This window comes from Salvelinus alpinus, chromosome 16, assembly GCF_045679555.1.
Source record: "Salvelinus alpinus chromosome 16, SLU_Salpinus.1, whole genome shotgun sequence".
Taxonomy (NCBI): Eukaryota; Metazoa; Chordata; class Actinopteri; order Salmoniformes; family Salmonidae; genus Salvelinus; species Salvelinus alpinus.
Genome location: NC_092101.1, coordinates 28,230,769 through 28,252,182, shown reverse-complemented (window position 1 = coordinate 28,252,182; position 21,414 = coordinate 28,230,769). Strand labels below are relative to the sequence as shown.

Genomic DNA, 21,414 nt, shown 5'->3' with positions numbered 1-21,414 from the left:
GACGCCTGCTAGTCTTGCAGCAAGAGTGGAAATTTAACCTGGACCGAATTACAGAGAACACCCCGCTGCAAACTCTCGTGTCTGTGCGAAAACAGACAATAGTCATTACTTTCCCCGCTGGCATAGTTTCTAATGATCACATTAGGGATTCGTTCAGAGCAATGACAATGTTGGGAATGTATGTGCCAGATAGATTTTCTTTGAAATCATCTAATGTCCAGGATGGAATCGGGCTTTACACGGCGAGACGAGTGAAAAAGGTTTGTTTTTTTTGGACAGGACAATTTTGTATGATTTGGGCATGAAGAAACGTACCAACGTGCAAAACTCATTCGGTGAATGGGAGAAAGGCAGTTTTCTGTTCGTATTTTGGTTTATTTCTGCGAGTCGCTCCCAAAATCTCAAGCCATAGCCTACTTTAATGCTGCTCTGAGGTGAAGTGCCACGTAGATACTGTAACTAGCTCACTCCATAACAATGTTCACTTAGAACTCAACTCTCGTGTGTTACATAGTAACACGTGTTGATACATATTGAACACTTTCTAATTTACTTTTCCTATGCTGTCATTTAACTTGCATACTCAAAATGTGTCTAGTATTATAGGATATTACACAATATTGTAACCAAGTTGACAATGTTACAAACAATGGTGGTTGAAGATGGTGCAAACAATGTTTTTTACTGAAACTTATTAAACACTGCAAACGGCCAGGCTACCAAACGTTATTCATTAGGCAATCTCACATTGGTCAAAACTTTGAACATGAATGCTTCATTCACGAGGAGCACATCTTGACCACACCCCCTCTTGTAGGGTGTTTGAACTAGGCTACTACATCTAGTGGGTCCAAAGTGAAACGCAAAGGATGGATTCATGGACAATACTATGTATTATAATACTATAGTCCTATACTGTTTTACAATGTTTACTACTACATTATTTTTGGGGATCTATTCCATCGCACAATTTATATCTGATTGCCTTCACATACCCCCTGACAAAATGGAAAATGCCTCTAGTAAAAAAGAAAGACAAGAAAATGAATATCTTGTATCCTCAAATTCTGACAACATGTGTTTTCTACAAGGGGGAAAAGTTTGGCCCTTTTGCTGGAGAGAAGAAACTACCGAGTGAGCTGGATGAGAGCACAGACACCAGACTGATGTGGGAGGTGATACTGAAACAGACTACCTTCAGTCCTTTAACACTGCAGTCACAGCACAGCATGTTTCTCTTCATAAGCACAATAAATTGTATTATACTTTTATATAGTACAATAAATAATATTTATTTTCATTGTAGGCCTACTATTGAAAGGAAAGGGTAAATAGTTTAATTCTGTGGCAGTTCAGATACAGCACAGGTGATGCTTAATTGGAGCTTCTAGTTTGATGCACATACACTTGTTGACTGTAGAGTCTTGGTTTGGCAAACTCCACCTGCATCGTGTGCCTTTGTTATTCAAAGTGCAATTATGTTTTATCCCCATCATGAGGTTTTGAATTTATTTGAGATAAGGGACAGGTTTAATTACATTTCAGATCAGTGAGATGATGTTTATTTTCTGTGTAGTTAAAAGTACAAGTAATTGATTATATGTCAGCCATAAAGAATTCAGGTGTCGTCTGAAATTATACACTGAACAAAAATATAAACGCAACATTTAAAGTGCTGGTTTCATGAGCTGAAATAAAAGATCCCATAAATGTTCCATATGCACAAAAAGCTTATTTCTCTCAAATTTTGTGCACAATTTTGTTTCCATCCCTGTTAGTGAGCATTTCTCATTTGCTAAGAGAATCCATCCACCTGACAGGTATGGCATATCAAGAAGCTGATTAAACAGCATGATCAGTACATAGGTGCACCTTGTGCTGGGTTCAATAAAAAGCCACTCTAAAATGTGTAGTTATTTCACACAACACAATGCCACAGATGTCTCTAGTTTTGAGGGAGCGTGCAATTGGCATGCTGACTGCAGGAATGTCCACCAGAGCTGTTGTCAGAGAATGTAATGTTCATTTCTCTACCATAATCTACCCCCAACGTCATTTTAGAGAATTTGGTAGTACGTCCAACCGGCCTCACAACCGCAGACCATGTGTAACTAGGCCAGCCCAGGACCTCCACATCCGGCTTCTTCACTTGCCTGATAGTCTCAGATGAGCAACCCGGACAGCTGATGAAACTGTGGTTTTGCACAACCGAATCTACAAACTGTCAGTTGTCCTCACCAGGATCATGACCTGACTGCAGTTCGGCATCGTAACCAACTTCAGTGGGCAAATGCTCACCTTTGATGGCCACTGGCACTCTGGAGAAGTGTGCTCTTCACGTTTGAATCCCGGTTTCAACTGTACCGGGCAGATGGCGTCGTGTGAGCGAGTGTTTGCTGATGTCAATGTTGTGAACACAGTGCCCCATGGTGGTGGTGGGGTTATGGTATGTCCAGGCATAAGCTACGGACAACGAACACAATTACATTTTATCCATGGCAATTTGAATGCACAGAGATACTGTGATGAGATCCTGAGGCCTATTGTCGTGCCATTAATCCATCATCATCACCTCATGTTTCAGCATGATAATGCACGGCCCCATGTCGCAAGGATCTGTACACAATTCCTGGAAACTGAAAATGTCCCAGTTCTTCCATGGCCTGCATACTCACCAGACATGTCACCCATTGAGGATGTTTGGGATGCTCTGGATCGAAGTCTACAACAGCGTGTTCCAGTTCCCACCAATATCCAGCAACTTCGCACAGCCACTGAAGAGGAGTGGGACAACATTCCACAGGCCACTATCAACAGCCTGATCAACTCTATGTGAAGGAGATGTGTTGTGCTGCATGATGCAAATGGTGGTCACACCAGATACTGACTGGTTTTCTGATCCACGTCCCTACCCTTTTTTAGGTATCTTTGACCAACAGATGCATATCTTTATTCCCAGTCATGTGAAATCCATAGACTAGGGCCTGATTCATTTAAAAAAATTGACCGATTTCCTTATATGAACTGTAACTCAGTAACATCTTTGAAATTGTTGCATGTTGCATTTTATATTTTTTCTCAGTGTTGTATAATCATCTAGTCCTCTATAACTTTCATGTTATATTGGATAGAAGCACATTGTTTTATATCACAGGGTTTTTCATGGCAACTCTGATTTAGTTTGTAAAACAGCATCTCCAGATGAACACAAAGCTAGATCAAGAAGCTAGGTCTGTATGGAAGTGAGACGTTAATTCCAGCCGACAGTATTTCATGTTCTTGATAGGCATGTCTGTTTTCTGTTTCAGGTCCGAGGTAATAAAGGCAATGTGCTCTATGTTTTGGATGCCAGTAACCCTCGCCATGCCAACTGGCTGCGTTTTGTCCATCAGGCGCCATCACAAGAGGAGAAGAACCTGGCAGCAATCCAGGTACAGCCCCACGCTGAAGATAGTAACACCTTCAGACGTATCTACAGGGAGAGACACAGATAGAGCTGGATATCAGCACATATCTCTGAGAGAGAAGGGGGGAGAGAGAGAGGGAGAAGGAGAGAGAGAGAGGGATAATGAGAGAGAAGATGGACATCAGAGAGAAAGACTAGAAGAGAAGCGAGGGAAAGTTAGTGAGAGTGAGTTGAGATGGATAGTGAGAGTGAAATGAAGGGGAATGTGGATTTTGTTTTTGTTTTGTCTGCCTGTGCAGACAGCTTGTAAGATTGCACCATGTGTTACTGATCAAGCCTGCCATATCAGAAGGAGATGTGATGCTGTCTGATGACTGTATGAGATGAGGCGTCTTTCACAGCTGTAAGTAACTCTCTCTCAAAGTGTCTGAACTTATTATGAAAATCTTCTCTAGTGCTTTGTGCATCCCTTACATTAAAATGTAACAAAACATGTCAGTCTGTGATTAAGATCAGATTAATTATATCCATAAACCCACAAACACATACAACCCATACGCAATCAGATCTATTGGCCAAAGTCGTGAACACACACACACACACACACACACACACACACACACACACACACACACACACACACACACACACACACACACACACACACACACACACACACACACACACACACACACACACACACACACACACACACACACACACACACACACACACACACAAGTCAGGGCTTGGCCTGGGACATCTCAGCTAGAGGAAAAAGAAAAACCGTGGTAGAAGGGAGAATTTAGAAGGGAAGTAGAACAGAACCTGTGATCTTCTGGCTGAGGTTCTGTCATTAACGCCAGAGTGCTAAAGTGATCACTTGTTCAAAGGTCATTCATGTGTGTTAGAGCTCTGTGTTACATCAAAAGTTTCATTTATTTATTTATTTTGTGTTTCTCTGTTAAATTAATATATATGTGTATTTATAAATGCCTTATCCAAAAGAAAATTACTCTTTGATTTGATTAGACCGTGACCTTTAGGATGTGGAAGTTAATGACGCCATGTTTAGGAGTTGGAGTGTTTGACCTTCGACCTTAATCAAGCCTCAGCAGACGGATGTCTAGGTTTATTGAGTTCATCCTTCAGCTACCCCTTTTTTCCCTTGTGTGTGTGTGTGTGTGTGTGGTGTGGTGTGTGTGTGTGTGTGTGTGTGGTGTGTGTGTGTGGTGTGTGTGTGTGTGTGTGGGGGGGGGGGGTGATTATGGTTCTGATCTCTCAGGACGGAGAGAATATCTTCTACCTGGCAGTGGACGACATTGAGACAGACAGAGAGCTGCTGATAGGCTACCTGGACAGTGATATGGAGGAAGAGTCAGAGGAGGAGGCAGAGGAAATCATCAAATATGTAGATGAAAATAGCAAAGATGCCAAACATCTCGTTGAAATGGGTAAATGCCTAACAAAGTTTTACCTAAACCTTCATAAACAGTGTTTTGTCAGTCCAACAGTTTATGCTTGAAGTGTGTAATGCTTGCACACAGCTGATACTCACACACAGCTTATACTCACACACAGCTTATACTCACACACAGCGGATACTTGATACTCACACACAGCTGATACTTGATACTCACACACAGCTGATACTCACACACAGCTGATACTCACACACAGCTGATACTTGATACTCACACACAGCTGATACTCACACACAGCTGATACTTGATTCTCACACACAGCTGTTACTCACACACAGCTGATACTCACACACAGCTGATACTCACACAAAGCTGATACTCACACACAGCTGATACTCACACAAAGCTGATACTCACACACAGCTGATACTCACACACAGCTGATACTCACACACAACTGATACTCACACAAAGCTGATATTCACACACAGCTAATACTTGATACTCACACACAGCTGATACTCACACCCAGCTGATACTCTCACACAGCTGATACTCACACAAAACTGATATTCACACACAGCTGATCACACACAGCTGATACTTACACACAGCTGATACTCACACCCAGCTGATACTCTCACACAGCTGATACTCACACAAAACTGATATTCACACACAGCTGATCACACACAGCTGATACTCACACACAGCTGATACTCACACACAGCTGATACTCACACAAAGCTGATACTCATACACAGCTGATACTCACACACAGCTGATACTTGATACTCACACACAGCTGATACTCACACACAGCTTATACTCACACACAGCTGATACGGCTGCGTGTGTGTGTAATGTGTAATAATGACTGTATGTGGGCAGAGCTGTTGATCAAGAAGGAGGACCACCCGTGCCTGCTGTGTGAGAGCAGCTTCCCTAGTGAGGAGATCCTAGCAGCCCACCTCCAGACCCTCCACCAGAGACCCAGTACTGAGGAGAAGGAGTACAAGTGCAGGAACTGTGGCAAGAAGTTCCCCATCAAACAAGCCCTGCAGCGCCAGTGTGTAGCCTACATCATCTCTCTACTCTACTTACCTGACAGTCTATTGAGTTACACAGAAGTATGCTACCAAGTGGATCATATAATGGAACTGACAGATTTGCACACACTCAGTACATTTTACAACTGAATCAGCCTCTTTATTCGTTTCCTGATGTAGGACACCTGGAAATGTAATAGTATTGCTGTTCATATCTTTATAGCCTACTCCTACTCTGACTCTGTATACCTCCTTCATTTTGCCCTCAGTGTTCTGCACTGTGCGGAGACCCTGGGTCCTTCAGGAGACTCTTCCAGAGCCCACCACCAGTGTTCCCTCTGCTACATCACCTTCAGCTCAGAGTCCAGGTAGGCTTACATAACTAGATACGAACATACATACTATTATAATATGTATACAGGGGCTGCCATCTGTTCCTGTCTGAGTTCCTGTGTATTTGAGTGACTGTGTCTGTATTTTCTGTGTGTGTATGTAGTTATGACCAGCACAAGGAGGCGTGTAGAGGAGACGCCAGGTTCATCTGTAAGGCTGAGAGTTGTGGGAAGAGGTTCAAGAGCAAAGACTCTCTGAAGAAACACAAAGGGAACGTCCACACAGGTTGTTCTCCATCTCACAGACATGTATACAGACACATAGTCCACACTGGTGATGAAGTAAACTCACCCTGGACCCTGTCTTTCAAAGATAATTCGTAAAAATCCAAATAACTTCACAGATCTTCATTGTAAAGGGTTTAAACACGGTTTCCCATGCTTGTTCAATGAACCATAAACAATGAATGAACATGCACCTGTGGAACGGTCATTAAGACACTTACAGTTTACAGATGTTAGGCAATTAAGGTCGCAGTTATGAAAACTTAGGACACTAAAGAGGCCTTTCTACTGACTTTGAGAAACTAAAAAAGAAAGAGGCCCAGGGTCCCTGCTCATCTGCGTGAACGTGCCTTAGGCATGCTGCAAGGAGGCATGAGGACTGCAGATGTGGCCAGGGCAATAAATTGCAATATCCATACTGTGAGACGCCTAAGACAGCGCTACAGGGAGACAGGACGGACAGCTGATTGTTCTCGCAGTGGCAGACCACATGTAACAACACCTCCATAGGATCAGTACATCCGAACATCACACCTGCGGGACAGGTACAGGATGGCAACCACAACTGCCCGAGTTACACCAGGAACGCACAATCCCTCCATCAGTGCTCAGACTGTCCGCAATAGGCTGAGAGAGGCTGGACTGAGGGCTTGTAGGACTGTTGTAAGGCAGTTCCTCACCAGACACCACCGGCAACAACGTCACCTATGGGCACAAATCCATCGTTGCTGGACCAGACAGGACTGGCAAAAAGGGCTCTTCAGTGACGAGTGGCGGTTTTGTCTCACCGGGGTGATGGTCGGATTCACGTTTATCATTGAAGGAATGAGTGTTACACCGAGGCCTGTACTCTGGAGTGGGATCGATTTGGAGGTGTAGGGTTCGTCATGGTCTGGGGCGGTGTGTCACAGCATCATCGGACTGAGCTTGTTGTCATAGCAGGCAATCTCAACGCTGTGCGTTACAGGGAAGACATCCTCCTCCCTCATGTGGTACCCTTCCTGCAGGCTCATCATGACATGACCCTCCAGCATGACAATGCCACCAGCCATACTGCGCGTTCTGTGCATGATTGCCTGCAAGACAGGAATGTCAGGTTTCTGCCATAGCCAGTGAAGTGCCCGGATCTCAATCCCATTGAGCACGTCTGGGATCTGTTGGATCGGAGGGTGAAGGCTAGGGCCATTCCCCCCAGAAATGTCCGGGAACTTGCAGGTGCCTTGGTGGAAGAGTGGGGTAACATCTCACAGCAAGAACGGGCAAATCTGGTGCAGTCCATGAGGAGGAGACGCACTGCAGTACTTAATGCAGCTGGTGGCCACACCAGCTACTGACTGTTACTTTTGATTTTGATCCCCCCTTTGTTCAGGGACACATTATTCCATTTCTGTTAGTCACATGTCTGTGGAACTTGTTCAGTTTATGTCTCAGTTGTTGAATCTTGTTATGTTCATACAAATATTTACACATGTTAAGTTCTCTGAAAATAAACACAGTTGACAGTGAGAGGACGTTTCTTTTTTTGCTGAGTTTTAAAACAAGTATCTGCCTTGATCTTTTAGCAGTTTGGTCAGTATAGGAGTGTGTAGGTGAGCGGGATGTGGTGTAGGCTCTATAAATGTGGCACACATGACTCGTAAATAAATGGGGCGTTCCATCAATTCTGTGTTTTTTGAGAAGTGTTACTTGGTCCAAAGAAACATTTGATTTCACAAGATGTTAACATTCTGTTATAAAGAGCACATGGTTATCCTAATAAAAAATGTGTTGTCCCATTTCGAGGTTAAATATAAGGAATTACAAAAGTAAGTGCCTATTAAATGCCAAATAAAGTAACAGGGTTGATCGTAACAGGGTGAACCTTAAATCAACCATGAGTCCCGTTGTGACTGGGGGAATGGAAGCTTGTTGTGTGCAACAGGCAGTGGCAATTGAATGCAAGCTTCACAAAATATATATAAACAATTTATATTTAAAACATTTCTAGCCTGTCTATCTATGCGTAACATGGTTGACGTGTTATGCTCGACCTGCTCAGTTTTACTCCACAAAACACCAGCAAATAGCCGAACAGAGTAGAACCAGCTCACCTGCTTTTACACTATGATTTGACGATTAGATTTTCAATGATTCTTCCATTTTTTCTTTTTTAAATTAAAAGTTTTACCATATTAAATTGAGAGTTCAGTTCACGTAACAGGGTTGACTTTAAAATGAGGGACAGACGTAAATTAATCATTCATCACATGAAATAAATAATCTTCAGAAATGAATTTGTCTAAGCAACAAAATAACTAGGGATTTACAATCATGGTGAAAACTTGGAGAAATGTTGGGGTTAAGTGGGTTAGAATCTTCCTAGATTCACAGAGGGTGCATGGAGGGACATAGAAATAATTTTTTGTTGTTGAAATTTAGTGGAAACAATGTTGATTTAACCAATGTGTGGGCAGTAGATGCAGACAGCCTTCATTAGTGACCCTGTCATGTTTATGTTACATCTTGGTTGCCCCCGACAGTCAGAAGAGAACATACATCTGGTAATTAAACTTTGACCTCAAGTGATTATCTGATAGAATGTGTGTATTTGCTTCCGATGGAATTGGCTTTGCCATGAGGTGAGTGATGATGCTGTTCACTAACATGTGGAATGCCCTGACCATTGTTGCTACTGCTAGCCACCACATCATCACAATGTAGATTGAGGCATGAAGAGCAGGATTGGTAACTCTGCTTGTCCAATCATTGTGTTTCAGGAAGTTCCAGGCGGAAGCTCATGTGCACCATCTGCAACAGGAAATGTTCCTCCTTACTGAACCTCCAGGAACATCGCAAGGTCAGACCTACTACCTCACTGTCTCACCTTTTCACTGCCTCTGGTTTACATGTATTCCTAGACACGTTTTGATCCTTCAGAGATCTGGAAGGACTGGATAGGTGTAAGGTGTATGTTGTAATGGCTTCCAGTCCACTTAGCCCTCTGGTGTCTAGGGCCAGGTGCGTGTGGTTGGTTTCTCACTGGCCATGTCTGTTCCTTTAAGTTCTATTTCCTCCATATCCCTCCATCTCTTTTTGTTCCATTCCTTTGTTCCTGTCCCCTAATCCCACGCTCTGTCTCCTGTCTCACTCTTCTTCTCTCTCAGTAGGAGGTTGGCTTTATGTTCAAGATGTTACATTTTCAGACCGTGTGACAGTAGAGAAAGGTTGGTTTTTATTTCACAAGCTCATCCCCACAGACTCTCATGAAACTTAAGAGGCATGGTGAGTAGACAATAAGGCTTTAACTGTGGCGGCAGGATTCTACCTCTCAGAGATGGACCCTGAAAAATGACAGAACCACAGAACCATTATGTTACATTACTTTTAGAGATTAATGGAGGTAAGGTATTGCCATCACAAACTATTTCACAGTGAAGCATCTTTATATGCTTAAAGTGAATTATCTTGGAGAGTATATTTGCAGTGAGTTATTTGATTGTCTTGCAATTGGTTTCGCTTCCCATCCAAATGAGGATTTTATATTTATGACCCGTGAACCCAGCTGGTGTTTGGGTGAGGTTTCATGTTCCCTGTCAACATTGATCCAATAGATTAATTAGAAGACATTAATCCACTCTAATGAACTGAACAGGGTCATAAGAGATTCATAATGAACACACTTCATCAGCAAAGGTTGTGTTACTGTTAATCACTTAGACATTTTTAGATAGGTTGGTTGATCTGTTCCTGAACTATCAGTCAATCAATCAGGTTTTTCTTATCTCCAAACTTCCACCCAATGTATTTGAAAAGGGAGAGTACATTGCCCTATTCTGACCTTTTCATGCTGCAAGTACCAGTCCTATCCATTCAATATGTGGCACATGTGAACTTGAAAAAGTTTTAAGCAAGCTTTTCTGTATTACTGATGCTCTAATCATCAGTCTTTGTCTGTGAGAGAGGCTCTTTCCTCATTGACAGTAGACACAGAAAATGTGTATTGATACAGGGAGATTTGGGTCAGTTGCCACCCGAATTCAATCAATGCTTCATTCTTCTCTTGTATGAAGTAGTTTATTTTGTCATACTTACACAGCTCATATGTTACAGATTTCATTGGAACAGTCATGTGCTGAGGTTAACAAGACATGAAGCAAAGAAAGAGAAAACATTTTTGGGCCAAAGCTCTATAGAACAGAAGACATGTCACAGCTGAGCTAGAGACAGACACTTCCGAACCCAGGATTATGATTCGCACAAGAGCACTCAAACTTAGCATAATGATACATTTGCACAAAAGCTACTTAAACCAGTCCAGTCATTATTAGAATTATCCTGGACTGCTCAATCTTTGAAGCTCTGAGCAGAGGAGCAATTCAGTCTCAGCATATTGTAGCATTAGGCAGAACAGCTATCAAATGTGCTATTATTCAAACCATGCTGAGAGCAGGAGAAGGATTCAAACTTTTCAGCTGTTTAATTATATTTCTGTGTGCAGACGTAGTTGAGCAAGGAGTGAAAGAGTGTGTGTATGTGTGTCTGTGTGTGTGTGTGTGTATGTGTGTCTGTGAATATTCCTCTGCCTGCAAGTGTGGAAAAGGTTACACATCAAGGTCATACATTGTCACTTACACAACACAGCGTGCAGCGAAATCCATGATCTCTGTCTCTTACATAACCCCCCTGTATCTGGTCTGTTGGCTAATTTATGTATCTCCAGGTACATGAGATATTCGACTGTGCTGCCTGCGACAAGAAATTCATCTCGATCAATCAGCTCAAGCGCCACATGATCACTCACTCAGGTAAGAGAACACACGCACGCACGCACGCACGCACGCACGCACGCACGCACGCACGCACGCACACACACACACACACACACACACACACAGCTACACTCAGACATCGTTTACTCTCCCTCTCTCTCTGTTCCTGGTTAGAGAAACGTCCATATACCTGTGAGATCTGCAGTCGTTCGTTCAAGCGTCTGGACCAGGTGACGGCCCATAAGATCATCCACAGTGAGGAAAAGCCCTACAAGTGTAAGCTGTGTGGGAAGGAGTTTGCCCACAGGAACGTCTACAAGAACCACAAGAAGGTGAGCAGGGAACAGGGAGGGTCAGAAAGCTGTAGTCTCTTTTCAGAATGACAGAATGCTTCAACTACATAAAAGGTGGATGTGACAGATTTAAATGGGTGGTTTTATATACAGTGGGGAGAACAAGTATTTGATACACTGACAATTTTGCAGGTTTTCCTACTTACAAAGCATGTAGAGGTCTGTAATTTTTATCATAGGTACACTTCAACTGTGAGAGAAGGAATCTAAAACAAAAATCCAGAAAATCACATTGTATGATTTTTAAGTAATTAATTTGCATTTTATTGCATGACATAAGTATTTGATACATCAGAAAAGCAGAACTGAATATTTGGTACAGAAACCTTAGTTTGCAATTACAGAGATCATACGTTTCCTGTAGTTCTTGACCAGGTTTGCACACACTGCAGCAGGGATTTTGGCCCACTCCTCCATACAGACCTTCTCCAGATCCTTCAGGTTTCGGGGCTGTCGCTGGGCAATACCGACTTTCGGCTCCCTCCAAAGATTTTCTATTGGGTTCAGGTCTGGAGACTGGCTAGGCCACTCCAGGACCTTGAGATGCTTCTTACGGAGCCACTCCTTAGTTGCCCTGGCTGTGTGTTTCGGGTCGTTGTCATGCTGGAAGACCCAGCCACGACCCATCTTCAATGCTCTTACTGAGGGAAGGAGGTTGTTGGTCAAGATCTCGCGATACATGGCCCCATCCATCCTCCCCTCAATACGGTGCAGTCGTCCTGTCCCCTTTGCAGAAAAGCATCCCCAAAGAATGATGTTTCCACCTCCATGCTTCACGGTTGGGATGGTGTTCTTGGGGTTGTACTCATCCTTCTATTCCTCCAAACACGGCGAGTGGAGTTTAGAGCAAAAAGCTCTATTTTTGTCTCATCAGACCACATGACCTTCTCCCATTCCTCCTCTGGATCATCCAGATGGTCATTGGCAAACTTCAGACGGGCCTGGACATGCGCTGGCTTGAGCAGGGGGACCTTGCGTGCGCTGCAGGATTTTAATCCATGACGGCGTAGTGTGTTACTAATGGTTTTCTTTGAGACTGTGGTCCCAGCTCTCTTCAGGTCATTGACCAGGTCCTGCCGTGTAGTTCTGGGCTGATCCCTCACATTCCTCATGATCATTGATGCCCCACGAGGTGAGATCTTGCATGGAGCCCCAGACCGAGGGTGATTGACCGTCATCTTGAACTTCTTCCATTTTCTAATAATTGTGCCAACAGTTGTTGCCTTCTCACCAAGCTGCTTGGCTATTGTCCTGTAGCCCATCCCAGCCTTGTACAGGTCTACAATTTATCCCTGATGTCCTTACACAGCTCTCTGGTCTTGGCCATTGTGGAGAGGTTGGAGTCTGTTTGATTGAGTGTGTGGACAGGTGTCTTTTATACAGGTAACGAGTTCAAACAGGTGCAGTTAATACAGGTAATGAGTGGAGAACAGGAGGGCTTCTTAAAGAAAAACTAACAGGTCTGTGAGAGCCGGAATTCTTACTGGTTGGTAGGTGATCAAATACTTATGTCATGCAATAAAATGCAAATTAATTACTTAAAAATCATACAATGTGATTTTCTGGATTTTTGTTTTAGATTCCGTCTCTCACAGTTGAAGTGTACCTATGATAAAAATGACAGACCTCTACATGCTTTGTAAGTAGGAAAACCTGCAAAATCGGCAGTGTATCAAATACTTGTTCTCCCCACTGTATGCAAGTTTTACTGATGGAGATAATGCTGAAACGTAACAAGCACATACATACACAAACTAACATACAAGCATAATCTCACTGCTTCAGAGCTAACATTGTTAGACGTCTCTTCAGTTTTCATTGGGTTTCTGTGGCGTCTGTGGCCTGTCTCCCCCTGAAGACCTCCATATTTACTTAAGGGAATAGGGTGTCACTCAGACAGACATGTGGGGGGCAAAGCAGGGTACACATAAACAAATGTACTTTGAACCTTAGTCCCTCAAGCTACTTGTCTTCATCAAGTCAACATACCAAATCAGCCATGGAGCCTAACCCTAACTCTAACCCAAACCCCAATGCTCACACATCTGATCCCACATCAACACAGAGACAGGAGACAGTGCTCAGATTGAACCAAGAGAAGAGATGGAGGGGAGGTTTAGAGGGAGTGAGAGAAGAGATGGAGGGGAGGTTTAGAGGGAGTGAGAGAAGAGATGGAGGGGAGGTTTAGAGGGAGTGAGAGAAGAGATGGAGGGGAGGTTTAGAGGGAGTGAGAGAAGAGATGGAGGGGAGGTTTAGAGGGAGTGAGAGAAGAGATGGAGGGGAGGTTTAGAGGGAGTGAGAGAAGAGATGGAGGGGAGGTTTAGCGGGAGTGAGAGAAGAGATGGAGGGGAGGTTTAGAGGGAGTGAGAGAAGAGATGGAGGGGAGGTTTAGAGGGAGTGAGAGAATAGATGGAGGGGAGGTTTAGAGGGAGTGAGAGAAGAGATGGAGGGGAGGTTTAGAGGGAGTGAGAGAAGAGATGGAGGGGAGATTTAGAGGGAGTGAGAGAAGAGATAGAGGGGAGGTTTAGAGGGAGTGAGAGAAGAGATGAGGTATACAGTGTATTCGGAAAGTATTCAGAGCCCTTGACTTTTCCCCCATTTTGTTATGTTACAGCGTTATTCTAAAACGGATTCAATTATGTTTCCCCCTCATCAATCTGCACACAATACCCCATAATGACAAAGCGAAAACAGGTTTTTAGAAATTTGTGCAAAATTATTTACAATAAAAAACAGAAATACCTATTTAAGTATTCAGACCCTTTGCTATGAGACTCGAAATTGAGCTCAGGTGCATCTTGTTTCCATTGATCATGCTTGAGAGGTTTCTACAACTTGATTGGAGTCCACCTGTGGTAAATTCAATTGATTGGACAGGATTTGGAAAGGCACACACCTGTCTATATAAGGTCCCACAAAACCAAGCCATGAGGTTGAAGGAATTGTACGTAGAGCCAGATTGTGTCGAGGCACAGATCTGGGGAAGGGTACCAGAAAATGTCTGCTGCATTGAAGGTCCCTAAGAACACAGTGGCCTCCATCATTCTTAAATGGAAGAAGTTTAGAACCACAAAGACTCTTCCTAATGCTGGCCGTCCGGCCAAACTGAGCAATCGGGGGAGAGGGAGGTGACCAAGGGAGGTGACCAAGAACCCGATGGTCACTCTGACAGAGCTTTAGAGTTCCTCTGTGGAGATGGGAGAACCTTGCAGAAGGACACCACTCTCTGCAGCACTCCACCAATCAGGCCTTTATGGTAGTGTGGCCAGACGGAAGCCACTCCTCAGTAAAAGGCACATGACAGCCCGCTTGGAGTTTGCCAAAAGGCACCTAAAGGACACTCAGACCATGAGAAACAAGATTCTCTGGTTTGATGAAACCAATATTGAACTCATTGGCCTGAATGCCAAGCGTTAAGGCTGGAGGAAACCTGGCACCATCCCTATGGTGAAGCATGATGGTGGCAGCATCATGCTGTGTGGATGTTTTTCAGTGGCAGGGACTGGGAGACTAGTCAGAATCGAGGGAAAGATGAACGGGGGCAAAGTACAGAGAGATACTTGATGTAAACCTGCTCCAAAGTGCTCAGGACCTCAGACTGGGGCAAAGATTCACCTTCCAACAGGACAACAACCCGAAGCACATAGCCAAGACAACACAGGAGTGGTTTCGGGACAAGTTTCTGATTGTCCTTGAGTGGCCCAGCCAGAGCCCGGACTTGAACCCGATCGAACATCTCTGAAGAGACCTGAAAATAACTCTCCCCATTCAACCTGACAGAGCTTGAGAGGATCTGCAGATAAGAATGGGAGAAACTTCCCAAATACAGGTGTACCAAGCTTGTAGCGTCATACCCAAGAAGACTCAAGGCTGTAATCGCTGCCAAAGGTGCTTTAACAAAGTACTGAGTAAAAGGTCTGAATTCTTATGTAAATTCGATATTCGAAAAAATTCTAATAACCTGTTTTTGCTTTGTCATTATGGGGTATTGTGTGTGGATTGATGAGGGAAAAAAACAATTTAATCAATTTTAGAATAAGGCTATAATGTACCAAAATTTGGAAAAAGTCAAGGGGTCTGAATACTTTCCAAATGCAGTGTATTTAGGGGGTGTCAGGGCCACACATTTACATTTACATTTAAGTCATTTAGCAGACGCTCTTATCCAGAGCGACTTACAAATTGGTGCATTCACCTTATGATATCCAGTGGAACAACCACTTTACAATAGTGCATCTAACTCTTTTAAGGGGGGGGGGGGGGGGGGGGGTAGAAGGATTCTGTTAGCTGTTCTCACGAACTGACCGCATCATTAAATACTTATTTACTCTATATTAGTCAATTAAATAGAAAGGAAGGAAGGTGTATGTTTTGATGGTCAGCTAACTGGTATGTTTATACCAAGATATGTAGAGAGGGGTAGTCAGAGGTAGTTTTCAGTGATGCTGTGTACCTTAACCGTAAATGCTGTCCTGTTCTTTCTCCAGACTCACTCAGAGGAGAGGCCGTTCCAGTGTGAGGAGTGCAAGGCCCTGTTCCGCACCCCCTTCTCTTTACAGCGCCACCTGCTCATCCACAACAGTAAGTATGAGTTTGTTTGTGTGTGTATCTCTCAGAGTGTGAGACTGTAGCCACTAGTACCAACGTTCAGGGCCCCTACAACACATAGATGCTATATATAGCCCCTAGTTCAGACCTTTTTTTAGCATGAGATACTGAGGGCTTCCACAACCTCCTGGTCCTCTGTGTCGTGGTCCTCCTAGTCCTGAGTGGCACAGCCAGCCAGCCAGCCAGACAGACAGACAGACAGAGTGGTCCTGAGTGTCATAGCCAGACAAACAGACAGACAGACAGACAGACAGACAGACAGACAGACAGACAGACAGACACAGACAGACAGACAGACAGACAGACAGACAGACAGACAGACAGACAGACAGACAGACAGACAGACAGACAGACAGACAGACAGACAGACAGACAGACAGACAGACAGACACAGTGGTCCTCCTAGTCCTGAGTGTCACAGACAGACAGACAGACACAGTGGTCCTCCTAGTCCTGAGTGTCATAGCCAGACAGACACAGTGGTCATTGAGGACTGAGGAGCCCTACAGACAGTTGGTCTTGGCAGGATGGAGTCCTGCATGGTCCCCCAGTCTAGACTGATGACACAGAGATTGTGAAGCTCAAGGCATTTCCTGCTTGTGTCTCTGGAGACAGATCACTATTCACACAAATCACTAGGATACTGGGCCATGAGGCTGAGACTGGTATTATGTATCGTGTGTGTGTGTGTGTGTGTGTGTGTGTGTGTGTGTGTGTGTGTGTGTGTGTGTGTGTGTGTGTGTGTGTGTGTGTGTGTGTGTGTGTGTGTGTGTGTGTGTGTGTGTGTGTGTGTGTGTGTGTGTGTGTGTGTGTGTGTGTGTGTGTGTGTGTGTGTGTGTGTGTGTGTGTGTGAGAGAGAGAGAAAAGAGAATAAGAGAAACAGCATGTGGGGAAAAAGTATGGTAAAGTCTGGGGAGCCAGGTCCAGCCAATCAGAATGAGTTTTCCCACAAAAGGCCTTTATTACAGACAGAAATACTCCTCATTTTCATCATCTGTCCGGGTGGCTGGTCTCAGATATTCCCGCAGGTGAAGAAGCCGGATGTGGAGGTCCTGGGCTGGCGTGGTTACATGTGGTTATGAGGCCGGTCGGACATTTTGCCAAATTCTCTCAAACAACGTTAGAGCCGGTTTATGGTAGAGAAATGAACATTACATTATCTGGCAACATCCCTGGTGGACAGTCCTGCAGTCAGCAATTGCACGCTATTGTGTTGTGTGACAAAATTGCACATTTTAGAGTGGCCTTTTATTGTCCCCAGCACAATGTGCGCACCTGTTTAATGATCATGCTGTTTTATTAGCATATTGATATGCCACACCTGTCAGGTGGCTGGATTATCTTGGCAAAGGAGAACTGATCACTAACAGGGACGTAAACAAATTTGTAAACAACATTTGAGAGAAATAAGCTTTTTGTGCATATAGAACATTTCTGGGATATTTTACATCAGCTCATGAAACATAGGATCAACACTTTACATGTTGTTTATATTTTTGTTAAGTATATATACAGAGAGAAAGAGACTAAATCTCTGTGTTTTTGTTTGTGTGTTTATGTGATGTCTCTGTCCACTCGTGTGTTCCGCTGTGAGAAAATGAAGAACAGCTATCATCATTTTCACTTGAAATAAAGATTACACCTTTACGTAGGGTCAAATGTCACTCAGTGGTAAGCACTCAGTGTGTGTTATGATCCTCGGGGTGCGTGTGTGTGTGTGTGTGTGTGTGTGTTTTAGTATCCGTGTGTGTGTGTGTGTGTGTTTGAGTATCCGTGTGTGTTTCTGAAGGCTTTATTGAATGAACAATAGCCCTTCATCTCTTCTCATAATCAATCATGTTTGTGAATGACTTAAAACCTCAGCATTAATGAAGCCAGTATTTAAAGGAGTCCCTGACATGAATATTCATGGTTGGAAGGTTTTTATTGGACCACTAGAGCGTTAACGGACACAGGCGTCTACTTGTGTCCCACTTTATTGTTCTGACCATCATGTTCGTTCTTCGTAATGGGAGAATTAACACACGTTTGGAGCCAATACTCACTCTGCCAAGCAAACACACACTATCCAACCCACTGATCCCCCTGTAAAGCACTTCTCAACAATAGTCTCTGTTGTATGGAGTCACTGAGTTAAGGCGTGAGGAATAACATCATGCTGTAGTTTATATGGCTCTCGTTGGGAACAGCTGAGAGTTCTGCTTTTGTTTAATGTCAGAGTGATGTCTGGTGTTTTTTATGTTTTTAAATGAATGAATAAGTTAAGTGCTAGTTGCATTTTTTTTTTATTGCTGTTAAATAGGAGACCCATTCAAAGAGCAGGCAGCTGTGTATGTTCAGTGTCCGTCTGTTTCTGTCCTCTCCTGCAATCTGTGTTACTAGGGTGTCAAATGAGTGTCATTTTAGAAAAAGGTAAACAAATAAGTACTGTCCAGAATGAAAATAACATTGTAGGGAGCAGCACCATAACACACAATGTTCTTTAGCCCATACATTTATCCCGTAGAAGTAGTTTTCAGTCCTACTGTGAGGGATAGTTCTGTTTTTAGAAGCAGAATAATGGATCCATCTCTTCTCCTCCCTAGAAAATAAGACGGTGCAGAAAAGAGACTTGGAAAGTGTCTCTTTCTTTACTGTCATCTTTTGTCACTTCTCCAGGTGAGAGGACATTTAAGTGTGACCAATGTGATGCCACCTTCAAGAGAAAAGACACGCTCAACGTGCACATCCAGGTGGTGCACGACGGACACAAGAAGTACAAGTGTGACCTGTGTGAGAAGGCCTTCGTCACCCCCTCTGTTCTCAAGAGCCACAAGAAGGTGAGTTCAGCAATCCCAGCCAGTCTGACACACTGTAGAGCCCAGTCCAGACATTGTCAATCTTTCCCAGAGAAAATCCTCTTTCAAATACTTATCCTGTATATGTGTGTGTGTGCTTTTTCAAAAAAGAATTATATGTATGATTGTCCTTTGAAAGTTAAAGGAAAGTATAGGAAAGTGAGATTGCTGTTCTCTTGTTATCTCTCTTAGGAACTAGGCTACAGTATATAGTCAGCCTCCGCCATTGTTCCCCATGCAGCCCAGGAATCATCCGGTCTCTGTTTGTAAATGACACATGGCATTTAGTCCATTAGCTCCACAGGGTTTCAAAGCACAGGACAGATCCCAGAGCAGATTACCATCCTCAATATAACATTGTCCGCTTGGGTTATTGATCAGATTGAGACCAAAATGTTTCTTGCCACAGAAAGACTAAAACATAACATGGCCTTAGTACAGTAGGACTGAAGACAGACAGGCACATGAGTTGTCTCTCTCCGGTCTGTCGATGTTCAGAAACTGTGGACTTCTGAGAGAGAGCTCTGCTCTGGCAGTGATTACATCAAATCACATCAAATTTTATTTGTCACATACACATGGTTAGCAGATGTTAATGCGAGTGTAGTGAAATGCTTGTGCTTCTAGTTCCGACAATGCAGTAATAACCAACGAGTAACCTAACAATTTCACAACAACTACCTTATACGCACAAGTGTAAAGGGATAAAGAATATGTACATAAAAATATATGAATGAGTGATGGTACAGAACGGCATAGGCAAGATGCAGTAGATGGTATCGAGTACAGTATATACATATGAGATGAGTAATGTAGGGTATGTAAACATATAAAAGTGGCATTGTTTAAAGTGGCTAGTGGTACATGTATTACATGAAGATGGCAAGATGCAGTAGATGGTATAGAGTACAGTATATACATATGAGATGAGTAATGTAGGGTATGTAAACATATAAAAGTGGCATTGTTTAAAGTGGCTAGTGATACATGTATTACATGAAGATGGCAAGATGCAGTAGATGGTATAGAGTACAGTATATACATATGAGATGAGTAATGTAGGATATGTAAACATTATATTTAGTGGCATTGTTTAAAGTGGCTAGTGATACATTTTTTACATACATCTTTCCATTATTAAAGTGGCTGGAGTTGAGTCAGTATGTTGGCAGCAGCCACTCAATGTTAGTCGTGGCTGTTTAACAGTCTGATGGCCTTGAGATAGAAGCTGTTTTTCAGTCTCTCGGTCCCCGCTTTGATGCACCTGTACTGACCTCGCCTTCTGGATGATAGCGGGGTGAACAGGCAGTGGCTCGGGTGGTTGTTGTCCTTGATGATCTTTATGGCCTTCCTGTGACATCGGGTGGTGTAGGTGTCCTGGAGGGCAGGTAGTTTGCCCCCGGTGATGCGTTGTGCAGACCTCACTACCCTCTGGAGAGCCTTACGGTTGTGGGAGGAGCAGTTTCCGTACCAGGCGGTGATACAGCCCGACAGGATGCTCTCGATTGTGCCTCTGTAAAAGTTTGTGAGTGCTTTTGGTGACAAGCCGAATTTCTTCAGCCTCCTGAGGTTGAAGAGGCCGTCTCGTCGTTGTTGGTTATCAAGCCTACCACTTGATGATTGAGTTGGAGGCGTGCATGGCCACGCAGTCGTGGGTGAACAGGGAGTACAGAAGAGGTCTCAGAACGCACCCTTGTGGGGCCCCAGTGTTGAGGATCAGCGGGGTGGAGATGTTGTTGCCTACCCTCACCACCTGGGGGCGGCCCGTTAAAGACAGGTGGCTGAGCCCAAGAGACCTGGCTGGGACTGAACACCAGGTGTCCCAAATGGAACCCTTTGTCCTATATAGTGCACTACTTTTGGCCAGGCCCTGGTCAAAAGTAGTGCACTATATAAGAAATAGGGTGCCGTCTCAGACGGGAAAGATACTGAGTACATGGTGCATTGTGTGGTGTACCACACTGTAGAGAGCACAGTCTTTATCCTCCATTTTCTATTCTGCTCATGACAGGAGAGTAAGGATCGTCTTGTTCCTGTCATCTGAGTTTATTTTCCTCCAGGTGCTGTCTGAGTGTCCTTTCCACTGACAGGTTGATCTGAACATCAACAGTAATGATGTGTTTCTCTGGCAGCCCTAGTTTAGTCTTCCTCTCAGAACATCCTGCAATTGGCGTAAACATTATTCTTAAAGTCAGAGTTGTGTATAGGGGAGACCGGGGACAATTGTAAAATGCTTTGTATTTTAGGCCAGTCATTTTTTTGATATAAGAAACTTACAAATTCATACCATTTATAGGTCTGTACATGAAGCAGTCAGATAACATTATTGATTTTAGTCTGAAAAGTCCAGACGTTACATTTGCCAAGGGCTG

General features: G+C 43.7%; 1 protein-coding gene across 1 annotated transcript in view; it reads left to right on the top strand.

The window, feature by feature from the left end:
- Nucleotides 1-21,414, top strand: part of LOC139541276 (PR domain zinc finger protein 5-like) — a 54,325-nt gene continuing 32,911 nt past the window's right edge. The window contains exons 1-12 of the mRNA XM_071345738.1: nucleotides 1-260; nucleotides 1,092-1,175; nucleotides 3,309-3,431; nucleotides 4,692-4,860; nucleotides 5,722-5,899; nucleotides 6,149-6,247; nucleotides 6,376-6,497; nucleotides 9,253-9,332; nucleotides 11,196-11,280; nucleotides 11,419-11,576; nucleotides 16,085-16,178; nucleotides 18,864-19,024. Coding sequence (XP_071201839.1) covers nucleotides 162-260; nucleotides 1,092-1,175; nucleotides 3,309-3,431; nucleotides 4,692-4,860; nucleotides 5,722-5,899; nucleotides 6,149-6,247; nucleotides 6,376-6,497; nucleotides 9,253-9,332; nucleotides 11,196-11,280; nucleotides 11,419-11,576; nucleotides 16,085-16,178; nucleotides 18,864-19,024 — 1,452 coding nt within the window. The 5' untranslated portion in view covers nucleotides 1-161. The remainder of the gene's footprint in view (nucleotides 261-1,091; nucleotides 1,176-3,308; nucleotides 3,432-4,691; nucleotides 4,861-5,721; nucleotides 5,900-6,148; nucleotides 6,248-6,375; nucleotides 6,498-9,252; nucleotides 9,333-11,195; nucleotides 11,281-11,418; nucleotides 11,577-16,084; nucleotides 16,179-18,863; nucleotides 19,025-21,414) is intronic.